Source organism: Oreochromis aureus, linkage group 20 (genome assembly GCF_013358895.1).
Source record: "Oreochromis aureus strain Israel breed Guangdong linkage group 20, ZZ_aureus, whole genome shotgun sequence".
Classification (NCBI taxonomy): domain Eukaryota; kingdom Metazoa; phylum Chordata; class Actinopteri; order Cichliformes; family Cichlidae; genus Oreochromis; species Oreochromis aureus.
The window spans coordinates 6,504,684-6,519,918 of NC_052961.1; the positions used below are offsets into that span (position 1 = coordinate 6,504,684).

At 40.0% G+C, this 15,235-nt stretch overlaps 1 protein-coding gene across 2 annotated transcripts in view; it reads right to left on the minus strand.

Annotated features, from left to right (window-relative positions):
* The window catches only part of spryd3 (SPRY domain containing 3), a 71,685-nt gene that overhangs the window by 10,276 nt on the left and 46,174 nt on the right, over positions 1 to 15,235 (minus strand). For both annotated transcript variants that reach the window (XM_039604702.1, XM_031725729.2), the window contains 2 exons: positions 2,403 to 2,522; positions 1,385 to 1,527 (listed from right to left, as the gene is read on the minus strand). In XM_039604702.1, coding sequence (XP_039460636.1) covers positions 1,385 to 1,527; positions 2,403 to 2,522 — 263 coding nt within the window. The remainder of the gene's footprint in view (positions 1 to 1,384; positions 1,528 to 2,402; positions 2,523 to 15,235) is intronic.

A 15,235-nucleotide genomic window follows, 5' to 3' on the forward strand; every position in this document is an offset into this window, starting at 1 on the left:
AGAATCAATTTTTGGGATTTCCTTACCTGGATGAATGAGCATGCATCAAGAGTCCTCAAAGAAGATCTCTAAAAACACTTCAATCACCAAAACCTCGGTACAATCCTCTGGGATGTTACTACTTAAACTGCTCCAAAAGGTACCGAAAAAAACCCCCGAAAGGCTTTTTTGCACCTGCATCAGCACAGAGCTCTGCTATTCCATCCGTTCTCCACAATAAGTATCACTGAGCTTCATTAACTGAGTGCAGCACTGAACAGCCCCCCCGCCCCAGGCCAAAGACCCTGAACACCAGTGTTGGTCAAGTTACTTGAAAAAAGTAATCAGTTACTAATTACTGATTACTTCCCCAAAAAAGTAATCCCGTTACTTTACTGATTACTTATTTTCAAAAGTAATCAATTACTTAGTTACTTAGTTACTTAGTTACTTTTTAAAAAGATGATTTACAACCTGAATAGGTGATAAAGCGATAGATCTTTCAGCCCAATTCTACTTTTTCTGCATAATCCATCATACAAAATGTAATCAAATGGAAACGTCTCTTTTTAAAACTTTAAACTTTAAATCTTTTAACATTATGCATCAAGCAAAAACTTAATTATATGCAACATTCTCTGACTGGAAGAAATTTGTTTAACAATTAAACCTATTTTCTGCACATTCCAGCATATAAAATAAAATATTTTTTTGTGTTTACACTCACTCTTTCAAATAGATGAAAGTAAAACACAGCAGAAAATAAATAAAATCAAAGACTAGCGGTCCTGTTGCTCTATTTTCACCTGTAAAGCAGGACTGGGTTAGGCGGAGGTTTGCCCTGGTGCAGGTGTGCCGCAGCGGTCAGTGGAAGAATCCGCGAGTTTCTCTGTGAATTTCCCATTACAGTCGTAGTACACTCGGTGCTTGCTTGGAAGTTTAGGGGTTTTTTCGCTGTAAAAAGAAGTTTTCTTCCACGCACAACGGACACTAATGTTTTTGTCACTTTTTATGGAATCAAACTCAAAATAAGGTCAGTACTTCCACGCTTTGAACGCTGCATGCTCATACTCTCTCGCACTTGATATATTATGATCTGCACACAGCTGTTGTCACGAACGTCGCACTCGCTTACGTCACTGTCATGAGACATTCTCGCAAAAAATCACGGTTTTAGTAACGCAGTAACGCAGCGTTCCTACGTGAAAAGTAACGGATAATCTAATTACCGCTTTTGCAATAGTAATCCCTTACATTACTCGTTACTTGAAAAAAGTAATCAGATTACAGTAACGCGTTACAAGTAACGCGTTACTGCCCATCTCTGCTGAACACACATACCGCACCTTACATATGTACAGCAAAAATTAAATAAGGTTGTGTTGTGTTTGAAACTGTTCCTCACCGTGACCTTCCTGCCCTCCTGTTCCTGTTCTCCCGCCTCCTCTCCATCTTCCTCCTCCTCCTCCTCGTCATTCAGGTACAGAACATTCTGGACGCTGGCGTGACCCGGGCGGATGTCCAGTCGATCCCAGTCATCTGTGTCACCTGACGACAAAGCACACACTGTGTGGTTAAGAAGAGGCTGCAGCTTGCTGTACTTCACAGTCATTCCCTAATAAAACCTAAGGTCAGGTAACACAGTGTGATGAGACAGATATGGTTAGATGACATAAGCTGCTGCCTAAGGCCACTTGTAAGTTTGAATATTTTTTCTTTCACGTGCAACACATTCCTTAATTGCAGTAAATACAAAAATCCCGGGAAACTGAATAAAATGTAAATAAAAATTAAAATAATAATTTGATATTTTTTACATGAAAATGGTACAATAAGAAGAACTGAGAATATAACAAAACATAGAAGTTGTAAAACTTCTAATAATAACAGCTGGCAGAAATCTTATAATGTTTGAAATTAAATGGCAAAAGGTCAACAGCGTGATAGGTTTAAAAACAGACACAAGGAGGGGTTCACCATTCAAGCCTGTGTGGGAAAATAATCTAATATGGGATTTCATCATCAGCAGTTCATAATATCATTAAAAGATTCAGTCAACATGAATCTCTGTCTGCCAAACAGTAACACTAACTGGCTGAGATCTTGAGCCCCTTAAAGCTGCACTGCATCAAAAACAGACCTGATTCCGTAGAGGCAATAAGTGCATTTGTTCATGCATTTTGTTACCTAAAAAATGCACGAAATTGGATAAATGTTTAAGACTGGAACAGGTAAACGACTGTGAGCCAATTGCCTTCTGCACAGCTGATTCTTGCCCTTAAGAAATACTGTCAAGCAATTGTTTCACTTGTTTATTTAAATAACCAGCTTAGATGACAGCTTGGATACAATCGCGGAGGTGTGTTCAGGACAGAAACAAACCTCTTTAATGAGTGACAGTGTAATTGCAGTTTTCCTCTCACCTTCCCCGTCCAGGATGTAGTCTCGTGGGAACATGATGCCGCAGCCCATGATGTCACCTTTGAAGCAGCGAGGACCAAAAGCATCTCCGACCCCGCTGCCGTGAAAGATCTTTCCATCATCTATGAGAGAGTGAGAGAATTAAACTGTAAGCTATCCATTTAACCAGTTTATTAAGAATGTGTTCCTCTGTTTATTTATGCTCAGGATTTCTGCAGGATTAATTACACTGAACTTTTTTTTCAAACCACAATCATTATGACAAATTATGCAAGCATGACGTGAAACCAGCACCAACAATACAGCCTATAATTATTTCTTACATAATATTCTAGCAGTTTCCTGCAGTATCCTGCACTTTCTAAACATTTAAATAAATTAACGTGACTCGAACCGTGACGGGTAACTCATTAAAAAGCAATAAATACTGCACAATCACTTAAATCTAAGCAAAAAACTGACACTAGTAGCAGCAGCAGTAATAGTAGCAAAGGAACTTTTGGCGGCTCTGGCTTTGTTACTCCAACCCTAAAACATGCAAGCTGCAGCTTGTAACATGATTTTAGCTTCCTTCACACACCAGACAAGTTTAAGTAACCCAAAGAAACAACCACTAATGAGCATGCATGAGCACTTGCTCTCAAATGTATCTGCGACTTTCACTTGTGGACACCGCCACAGTTTGCAATCCCTTGTAAATAACTTTTGTGTGACGCATCCTGACAGGGCTGACTGCAGCAGCTCGTTGGTGAAATGCTTTTAATTTGTAGGTGTTTAGTGAAGAAGTATTTGTAACATAGGCAATAAAGTTTCAAGCTGTAAGGCTGAACTTGAGTGAACTGGACCGCAGCGTTTCTTTTAATGTGTTTACCACAGAGGCCAACGTGTGTACATCCAGCGTAGTGCTAACATACAGGACATCCTGACATTCCAGCAGGATGATGACGTGTAAAGGCGAAAAAAAATCCCAGCCACTACTAAAAACACTTGTCTCAAAAGAAGAAAAAAAAAAAAAAAGGCATCAACAACATCTAAAGGAAATCACCAAAACAACACACACTACAGTTTCGAGCGACAATGGAAAAACGGGGCAAAAGAAAAACATTGCAGAGGTAGCCTGCAGACAAGCTTTCCTCAAGTGAAGCGGCGTGGCTGCTGCTGGTAAATATTTATGGAGTTGTCATGGGACCCGTCCCCGGCTCAGGATACTGTTTAAACAATCTCTATCTGAGCACCGGGAGGCAGACAGAGACACTGTATCATTACGGCTCCCATGCGGGCCCTTGTCACAACACCACACACTAGGCAAACAGTGGAGCCACGCCGACATGAGGCGCAGCACAGCTAAAAATAGAGGAGCAGGGCTTTGGAGAGCGACAAGGACTGGCGCTAGAGGTGAGCTCGGGTGTGCAAGTCCAGGTTTGGGGCCCACGGTTGGAGCTAGCTGACTGGGAGAGGAAAGGTAGGAAGAGCCTGGCAGAGCATCAAGGGCTGTGGCTGGAGGGATGTTTCCTACAGCAAATTATATATTCTTGCTCACAGTTTGCTGGCAGTTAGTAGATTTGGTATTGCACATCCACAAGAAACATAAAAAATAATGGAACTGCAGCAAACGCCAAGATATCATAATCTGGATACTCGTGAACTTTATGTGGATGTGTTGTAAGGACAAACATGTTGAAATAAAACATTGAACTCGGCTGGGCGCCATTTGGAAAAATTCAGACTTTGAAAGTCATCAGATCCCAGCCGAGTGTAACTGCAGCCATTTAAGTTAAAAAATCTACTCAGTGAATTTAAGCATCTCCTCATTATTATCATGAAGGTTTAACACAAGCAGCCCCAGAAATCAACACTCATACCTTTCTCATATCCTCGGTCCAGTTCTTCTCCATATAGTCTTACACCTGTGTAACAATTGTTGACCTCTGACACACCTTAAGGTCAAGGTCACTGAGATTCATACCCGTGTGCTATGAAGTTGAAACTCCTACGTCCCTTCAGTCTCAAGTTAACGCATTCATAAACTTGGATGTCCACGCTGCCTGCCCACCGGCCCAGCAGAGTGATGCCAATACCCCACGAAGCTTTAACGGCTGTAGTGTAAAAACCATAATCAGTATGACCATCACTCTTACTGTATTTTCCAAATATTTGCCCCCCAAAAAGCTCTGTTGCAAAAAATACAGGTGCTCAAAAGTACCGGAGTGAGAACTAGTCACTGTGAGCCAATTTAAAGGCTCTGGTTGTTTAGGTAACCATTGAATGTATTTACTGTGCCCTCATTTGCCAATCAGCTGCACCCATTGGAAGTTCATCAAACTCTCGGCATGAAAAGTTAAACCTACGTTACATCACCAGCAGTTATGTCACATGACCTTGGTTGAAGCCGCTCAAAGTCACTGAGTTTGTTTGCACCTTACTTTCGCTGCATGGAGTAAACCAGTATTTATTTTACTGCCCATAACAAATTTCTTTTTCTGTGGTCTGTGGTCGCTTGTACTGTGTGTCAGTTGTATTTGTGTGACTGTTTACATTTGTCATTATTAAAAGATCTCTTCATCAGGTCACTCTTGAAAAAGTGACTTTTACACGGATAAACATGTATTAAAAATAATACACATATAACTATTACCTATATATACCCATATTAGTGTTCAGTTTTTCAGGTATCTGATATATTTTATTGACCTCTGAAGTGACTGTTAATGTTTTTTGTTTTTCTTTTCTTCAGCTATGAGGTTCAATTTCCTGCTGGATCTGTACACGTGCAAGTCTTTTGATGGCCTGATGAATGATAAAATGCTACTTTGGTTTTACTAAAACTAGCGATGCTCACATCCCTTTTATTTGCCTTTAATATATTTGCTTTTAACCAGTTCAAAGCTAATTTATGGTGGGTGTAAGTGGAAGTTAATGACCCTTAAAGGGGACCTCATCTGCTCATTTCCAGTTCCATGTTTTTATTCCTGGACTCTTAAAGAGTAGCTTTGGATGATTCACAGTTCAAAATGATTATTTATTTTATAGTGGGCCTTTCACTGCATCTGCTGTGTTTTAGTGCAAAAGAGGATGAAGACTGCTATACTGGAAAGGGGGAAAAAAGGGCTGGAAAATAGGCAGTTTAAAATTAGCATAGAGGTGTTGACCAAGGAAGCTAAACGGAGCAGCAGATTGGTGATGCTGTTAAACTGGAAGTCTTGATAATAGATTTAGACTGTCAGTAACTGTCATCACCACCAGGTGTTATATCTACAGCCAGAGCAACAAGAGGGTGAAAAATGGATCTGGGCTCAGGGTTTGGCGCTGGGCCCTCAGGAGGAGAGCTCAGGCTCTGTGGCTCCTGAGCGACTAAGAGCGCCTGGCTGACGACCGAGACCAGCTGGGAAGAGAAAAACTTTCTGGTAACACGAGAGTTTGCCCGGAAAAGAGCGGGCTTCCCTGCCCAGGGAACAATGACTTCACTGACTCCAAAAACATGAAAAATTAAACCTAAATATTTATGTTCTTTCGTGATCCCACACATGCACGTGCACACGCTGCTAAAAATGTACTTCAAATTCCATTTGCAGATGCCGTGTGGGTTTATCACAAACAAAATGCGATAAGCCCACATGGCATCTGCCGTGTGTTAAAACCGCATGGCAGATGCCGTGTGATGATGATATATGATATGACATACATCCTGGGTTCATTTTCCAGTGAGGCCCCAGTTGATGCATATGTGAACAATATACTTCCTTACTTTCTTGGTTAGAGAAACTCCGCAATTAAGCAATACAGGCAGGGCTGCAGAGTCTCTGCAGCAGTGAAGCTACGGTATACCTTGGTGGTTGATGGCAAATGCTGGGAGATAACACTTGAAGAGGACCAGCTCTTAGTTTAATCCCTTAACTAACAGTACACATAAAATTTCAGTCAGACTCTCAAAGAAATAAGACTTAACCTTCTAAGACCTGAACTCTTTCATGCATTTTTAATGACTCTTTGCTATTTGGGGTGATTGGGACCTGATGAATGTAAAAACAAAGAATTACATGATTTTTTTTACCTGATTTTTGTTTCTGAGAAAACTGAGATCCACATATGTGGACATCGCATTTTGGTCTAGACAAACCAAAATGCAATGTCCACATATGTGGAAACCAGGTCCTAGGAGGTCAAAGTAAAGTTTCCATCAGGTAACTCCCCTGTTACTGTCTGAGGCAGAGGAAGCCTCAGAGGGATGTACAGCTCAGCTGATGGTTTGGTGAGCTGTTGGGTTACCTGGATCCAAACTGAGCACCCATGGCAACCTACCAAATCACACTTTTTAATCATACTGCCAGGAATTTATAAGCTAGTGACAGTCTCTAGGATGGTCTTGCCACTTCCTGCTGTGTTTCAAGCAGGTGCCTGCAAGTCAGTAGCTTTCAAAGCTTGCGATTTGGTCATTCACAGTTGTCAATATGTGGACCACAGAGTGTTATACTGCATATGCTATAACAAGATAACAACAGCATATCAGCTTTTCAACTATTCATACTGTAGTGAAAGAACTGTAGGTCAAGGTTTTTATAACCAACCAAAACTAAACCAAAAATTAAAGATGAAACTGCCAGATCAGGCTCTATCAACTTATTAAATTATATAATCTTAAAAATGCCCCCTTATCATAGCACAATTATACATCCATCCACACATTTTCATCCACTTATCTAAATTAATCATAAGGAGAAAGGTGGGGCACAGTTTGGACCAGTCTATTACAGGGCTAAAATATGATGGTAGCCCAAATTCTTTGACAAGTGTGATAAATGAGCAAAAGAACCATTTTTTGAGTATAAAAAGTACAAGGTATATGTCATAGCCCCATTTTTATGCCCTACTGTACACCTAAATGTACAGCAAAGTCCAATAACAACAGTCAGTTGATGATCTGATGCCCTTGTTTTTCTTGTGAATATAACAGTGTGAGTTGTGGATTCTTATCATGAAGGTATTTTCTAGATCTTTCCTTCAGTGCATAGCTGCTATTGCATAACTGTTATGTACTTCATGTACACTTATTATCAGATCAGTTTAGGCAATTGTGGCTCAGGAAGTAGAGCGTGTTGCTGTCTTATCATAAGGCTGGTGGCTGAATCTCCAGTTCCACGAGCCTGAGTGCATTTTGGGTAGGATACCCAACTCCAAATAAGTCCTCAAAGGTATAACATAAAGAGCTGTATACAAGATACAGAGTAAGTACCCACCCACTGTACACAACAATCATCTATTAAACCATTAATAACCAATGTACAGTTAACAGGAGATATTATTTGATGGTGAGAGTTCCAACTCCACATGTTGCATCATCTCTAAAGCACCCCCAACATGGGACATGGTCTCATGGCTACAACTTCGAGTGTCACAGGCGGCTGGAGGCTCTCCCAGTTGGCATTTGGTGAGAAATTAATAAAAACTAAAAATCTCACAGAAACTACAGCTAACAATGTAAAGTGACAAAGTCCACATAAAGACAAAGCTGTGTGTGAAGGGATCAAACATGGGACTTTTACCAATGAGTCTGGGTTTTGTGTCCCATGTGAATCTAAAAGTGAGCGTGGAGTTTTTATTTTTAGACTTACTGGACTTATTATTTTAAAAAAAATCTGTTGCCAAATGAGTATGGTTAGGTTTAGGTAAAAAAAAAAAAAAACCTGCTTGGTTAGGCTTAAGCACGAATACTACTTGGATTTGTTTAGGAAAAGTTCATGGGTTTGCATTAAAATAGACTCTTTCACAATCTTACCCATGTATTAAAAAGCCTTTCTGGCTTGGCTTTCAGGCAGAAAGCCCTGAAGGCAAAATTCTCCCACGTGTGGTGTTTCTTCCCAATCGGCAAAACTATGACATTGCAAAACGTGATCAGACAGTTCCAGTGACGATGCTGTAGCAACGCTGATGTTGACGCTGTTGTAGGGACAACATCATCAACACCAGCACATCTTCAGTTGTTTCTACGGTATATAGTGGTACTAATGTGATGTTTAATACTTTGGTGGTTTTAAAGCTGATGAATGGATCAAAATTTAAATAAATATTTTCATTTTTTAAGTTACCTTTTCAAATATTATGTGGCTAAATCTTTTCCAGTTCGACTCTCTCTGGGTTTTGGTTGGAAAAAGAAAGAATTTGGAAAATTTTCAATATTTATGACATTTTACACATGAAGTAAAACAACATCTGAAAAACATAAAAGTAGATCATATGTGGTGGGTTAAAATTAGTCATGGCCGCATGAACATAATGCAGATACTGTACATGCGCAAACACGCTGGAAGGTTGACTGAGGAATATAATCCCCTTATAGCCAAAAACCATGAGTCAGTCAATTAATTAGTTCAAGCACTTTGACAGAAAACTGGCAACAACTTTAATAATCCACTGACCAAAAAACCTCCAGATCGAGCTTCTGTAATGTGAGTTGTTGTTTTTTTTTCTTGATTTCATTACGCTGGTATGCTAAATAAAATAAAAAAATATATATATATGCTTTTATTTTGAAAAATGAAATGCAGTTTTTGCAAATATTTCGTTGAGCAAATGACTATTCTGCTTTTCCTTATTTTCTTTAAAATGTATAATTTTACAATGGTAGATGCTAATATTAAACATAACGGCTCTTAAGGCTCAGTTTTCAGGTAGTATTCTGGTCTTGGATCTTTATGATCTCACAGATGGGATCTCCCTAATATCTAATGGGGTCATTCCATCTCAACTCATCAACATTTTTAGAGTATTATCTGTTCAACCATCTCCGATTAGCCTAAAAATTTTATTGTCCTACATTTAGACAGACATTAAACACTCTCCCCCAACACCCCACCCCTGCCCACCTACCTCACCAATCTGAGCCATGGTCTGAGTAACCCCCATCACTCAGGCCAAATCCACACAGACTCTATGTAGACCAAGTCTTTTCTTCACACTGCTTCCAAGCACTTTGCAGCTATTTTGTTTTCTATTTGTGCCGTTCTCTTATGTTTTCTGACATATTTCAGGCCTGCTTATTGAACAAAATGACTCAGTCTGGTTAGTGAGGGTGGTCTCAATCTATGCAGCTACCTTTGGAAAAGCCTGGAAACTATCCTAATTGTCGTTAAAACCATGTCTTTATCGATATATGCTGAGGATAAAACCTTGTCATTACAGGTACAGGGGAGGTCATTAAATGTTGTCTTTATAGGGGAAAGAGTTAAAGGAACATGAGCTAAAACAGCTTCTTTCAGATAGCAGGAATTCAGTCAACATCTAAATGCACATTGTTCGGGCTTTAGCACTCTCACTTCTCAGTCGGTGTGAATGGCGTGATGTCATACACTTTGCTTGCACTGCTCACACTAAAAAGTTCAGCCAATCACATCACATTATGAAAATATCATGGGAGAGAGGTGGGCTTTCAGCATCAAAATTTAAGAGGCATTGATCTTTGCTTTAGTAATAAGCCTGCTCTATATGAACAAAGTTAGTAAGAACGAGCTAACTAGTCTGTTAATCAAGGCTTGGCTAGCTTGCCTTATGAGTGAGTGTTTATTGTTCCTGATGATGACTATACCAGCAATTATACTCCCACACACTTCAGGTACACCCGTTGTAGTTGAAGCATCGACATGCGGGTTCTGCCTGACGGGCTGCACCGAGGTCAGGGATAAGGATTATTTTGAAATGTGATTCATTACTTTACTACTCTAAGAGAGTACAAGAATAAAATTATGAAGCTGGAATGAGCAGAATAACTCACTGTTATTATTATTACGCCCCCCCTTGTTTTGTTTTGTATTGGTTGCTTGGCTGTAGTCAATGCCGCTATTATTTTTCAGTTTGTTGAGGTTTTTCTGTAATAAAACTTTTCCGACTCCGATTTTCCCCAATGAGACTCTTTTGTTTTTACCCCCTCTGAACCCTAGCAGAGTTGGGTTGTAACATTATAAATATGTCAGATAAATTATTGCAAATGAATTCCACTGTGTGGTATAGCATTTTCTCTGTATTATTATATGGTGTTTACCTTACAATGTAAAGCCCCTGGAGGCAACAGTTGTTGTGATTTGGCGATTTGGCACAATATAAATTGAAATTAACTGAAATGAATTATAGCCACAAAGCCTAGATTCAGACAGTATTTACAAGCCTCTCTTTGTGCCCCTAAGTGGTACAGACAATGCCATCCAAATCTAATCTGTCCCAAGGTAAGAGGGTGATATTATCTCCCTTACGTAACAAGTTGCTATTGAATAATTGTTTTTGCAGAACTTGAGCTTGAATCAGATTAAACCCTGTCACTGAAGTTAGACTGAGCCCTATTATCTTGGTCGGCGTGGTTGAGCGGGATGGATGGTGGCTGTGGTGGTCAGGCACAACCTTCAGCTGCGGGTGTTGAGTCATAGCACGTGTGAGTCACTGATGGAGGGGTGTTTGGAAGAGGGGTGTGTGTGTGTGTTTGGGGGGGGGGGGGGTTTGATAGGGTTAATGAGGCTTGCTGAGGAGCACTCACTGGTTGGATGGCTGGTTACTCCTGACAGGGCCCACAGGGACCAACAGCACAGGGACCTCATGGCCAATTAATGTGTGGAGCAAGCACGAAGGATGGAGGTCCACACTGGGCAAAATTCCAATGCAAACACTCGTTGTAACACCAGCGCCGGGCAAAGAACTCTCAAACTATACAAGCTGTACAAAGAAGCAGTGATATTGTTGGAAAATACAGTTTGTGTAAATACCTGGAACTTATCAGGACTAAAATAACAGCCTCAAAAGTCAATAATACGCATCAAATGTGATGTAGCTCAGCACTGATTGCGTGTCTGCCGGAATGTACCATAAATCAGGTCAAAATAAACAGAGCTCTGGTGACAAATTGTTTATTAAAGTTTATACAAAAAGGACAAATGTCACCCTGTGTGATGCAATTTGCCATTTTTCCTGTAAATCACACAATCTACTGCGTTACCTTCTTCTTAATAGCTAATGATAAACACCTGTACTGCCAATGCAGAGAAAAACAGCACTGATCAAAGTATAGATATCAGCTTTAACTGTTTTTTTGGAGCCAAGACCTGCCAAGAATAACTTGGCAGATATTTGCTGGTTCAGGTACTGAGGGCTAATACAAAAACACAACCATAAAATAATAGACACACCTCTGTGCAGAAACATGCCCTTCTGTGGAACTGAGTAGACCCTATTTTGTTAGACCTTCATCCTTCTTGCCCGCTACAAACTCAAATTCAATATCAAACCAAGAGATCTACAAAAAAAATGCTAAGAATATAAATGGATCTCACAAAAAAAGTCTAATTTATCTCAGAACAATGCTCCAGCAGTCCAATGGTAATAAAGAAACATGAAGATGAAAACAACCCTCGATTAAAAGCAAGGACACGTGTGACGAGTAACTAGACAATTAAAACGTTACTAGGCCTTAAACTAATTTTTTTTTTTTTTTTGGTAATGTACACCACAAGTTAACAGTTGTTTCTCTGTTGTTTTATGTTACAAGGAAACATGCAACTACAGCAACCCCTCCCTTCTTTCTGTGACAGGAAGTTTTAAACAAGCAAGGTGGAAAGAAAGCAGATGATAGCTGTGCAAACCAGTGTTGTTCTGCAGCACTTCGATGTAGAAGAGTGTGTCTGCTTTGTCAGAGTAAACTGATACAGTATATATCCACTCAGCTGTAGCCATGTTCTGTACAGTCTGACAGACTGTTCATACTAATCTAACACTGCACGAGTGCAAAGCAATGCAAAGTGCAAACATTTAAAATGTGGTTTCATTACAGGAAAATGTAATTAAAACTTAAGTGATTCGTAATTATACTTGAATGCTAAATTTATATGGATAATGTTTAAATTCATGCATTAAGTAGTCCTTGTAAATAGTTCTCCAGTCTTGGAGGACATTCAAAGCTCCTTTTTGGATGCTGGCTGCCTTTTGTTCTGTCCTCTGTCCAGATGATCTCACACTACTTCAATAATGTTGAGGTCCGGGCTCTGGAGAGGTGAATCCATGACTGATGATGTTACATTGTGTGTTTTTCTACACAGTTATGCTTTTACTGCACTGGCAGTAAACAATAATTTCTAGATGGCACTGAATGGTGGATCGAAATCTGACAGGACTTTTCTACATTCATAATTACTGTTCTGACAAGGCCCCTAACACATCACTGAGAAATGCAGCTCCAAACCATGACAGAGCCTCCATCATGTTCCACTGATTTTCAGGGCAATTCTTGTGTAATTTGGCATACCTCAGCCCGTTTCCCTTCTTTGAGAAAAGCTTCTTTACAGTCACCATTTCACTGAGACCATTTCTGATGAGGCTTCAGTGAACAGTTCAGGGAACAACTGAACATCAGATGTATATCTGGTCCTATCTCAGATATTTGCTGGATTGTTTTCCTGTTTCATGACTTTCAGATACTGATAATCTCCCGTAGATAGTTTTTTAGGTCTTCCACTTCTCTGGTTTCTTTAATTTGCTCACATTCTGAGATATGCCAAGTTTCCAGCTAATAGCTCTTTGGAAATCACCTTGTTGTTGCAAAAATACTATTTTATGCCCATAAAACTTTGGTTATCTTTGGCATTTTTCATAGATTCAACAAAAGAAATTGGAGCAAATTCTGTTTTTTGTGACAGGCTGTTAGTAGCAAAGTGCCAAAAGATACAATTTAAAATTTGCTCTTTCCTAAGTTGTCAAGCTGTTATGTGAATACATAATACGGGTGACTCCACAAAGCTAAATGCATTTTTATGTTTAATATTTTGTTTTTTATGTATGATTCATAGTTCAGTGTTAAGTTGATTAACAAAGGGGGAAAACTCCTCTGAAAATGGTCAGGGCTGAACTGAAATGAGTGGACAAGCAGCCAATGTCCAATGAAAAACTGCAACGTATGCAACTGGCCCTGCATTGGCCACCAGCACTCCGATGTTGGAAAAGGAGAACAGGAAACCAAACATCTCTTTACATGATCACTTGATCTGAAACTGAGACAAAACTATGAGTTTAATAAGTTGATCGTAGCGTGGCATATGCTGAAGCAGTGGTGACACACTCACTGAAGTTTTATGCTAGGCCAAGTCAGGCTGTTGTAATGTGTCATCTGACAGTTAAAGGAAGAACTGTTCACATATGAATACAGGTGTACCCTGAACTTTAAGGTGGAACTTTTTATCGAGGATAGGTTAGATAAAGCACAGGATGCTTTCAGAAGGCTCAGCTCCATTCTGAAATCTAGACAGCTTACACAGAACACAAAGATAAGCCTCTACAACAGCGATGTGAAGTTCTACCAACCAATCAAGGTGTTCTGCAATGGGTGTATTCACTGAATATGCAACATCTTCAGACCAAAAGTCTGCCCTGAGATGGACACAATCAGGAAGAGGAAGAAAGGCAGACCACAAACAACTAGAACGTGAGGATGAAGGTCAAACATTTGGGCCTTATATGTCTCACATTCAGTAAAGAAGGCCAGCAAGAGTAGTTTGGTATCCCTTAGAAACAAAATGTTTGAAAACCATCAACGCACTCTAAAAAATATTGCTTTTTACTTTTGTCACCCTGCCAACGGTATCCATGTACAATTCTTGAGACTGACGAGCCTTTCAGTGAAAATCCTGGATGCGTGGAGACATGAAGAAGAGGCTCTGACTGTTGATTTTGAATTGCTGGATCAGAGTCTACACATTAACCCAAGCATGGAAAGCAAACCTCATATGCACAGCGTGGAAAACCACGTACATCATTTTAGTCTGTAACAAATAAGATTAATGCGAGCTCTACTGGGGCGTGCACATTGCTGTGGTGTTCAATGCACAGCAGCCAAACCAGGCAGACCGCAGCGCAAGACCTCTGGGACTGGCACAGTGAGCCTCTGTGAAAGACAGGCCTCGTCTGTCACTCAGCAATGAGGCATCATCCACAGACCCCGGCAGGATGCATAGCATCAACTGTTATTATTATTAATAAATCCTAAGTATAAATGGAATCTGCAAAGGGATATGGGGATTTAAGACTATAAACATTAACTCAAAACATAAATGGAATGTGCGGACTGAACAAGAAAATGTGTTTTGATAGCTTATTTGGAGGTCAAATGGAATAAAGTATATAAACATTCCTCTAAAAATAAAATCCTACGCTTTTTGTGGTGGAAAAACATGAACGGAAAGTGACATTTATAGTGTGTTATGGTGAATCATTCAGAATAAGAGCAGCAGAAACCCCCTTTGAGAAAGAATAACAATGGGATGCTTCAGAACAAAATAAAGCAGATAAAAGCCAGCTAGCTCGTAACTGCTTTGGTCAGATAAGGACTAACAAGATCTGGATTGTGACACTGGATTTTCAGATAAAGAGCTGGCTACCCACAGTAGCTTCACCAAGTAATAACAACCACCTACCTAGCTGCTTCTATTCCCATATCATGGCACAAGCGTTTGATAGCTAATCTCTTAGCGCTGTTAGTGAGGGGTGCTGAGGCCTGGAATGGGAACTGTGGGGGTTTGTGCAGATGCCTGGATAGATAATGTTCACAGGCTTGTCGTCACAAATAATCAAGACTGAACGTGTGTGTGGAAGCAAAGGGAGATAAAGATAACTTTAACTAAACTCGGGTTTTGGTTCATCACTTACAAAGTTGACCGAACTCCCACAGAAAAGCAGATAAAGAGAAACAGAGATTTGGTCCGTTTTATCTCTCTGATGCTGTCACCGTCTGTTTTATCAGCCTTTGTGTCTACAATCCTCCTTGATCTCTGTTTGTGTTAGGCACCTTAAACATTAAGCCGAGTCGGCCCTC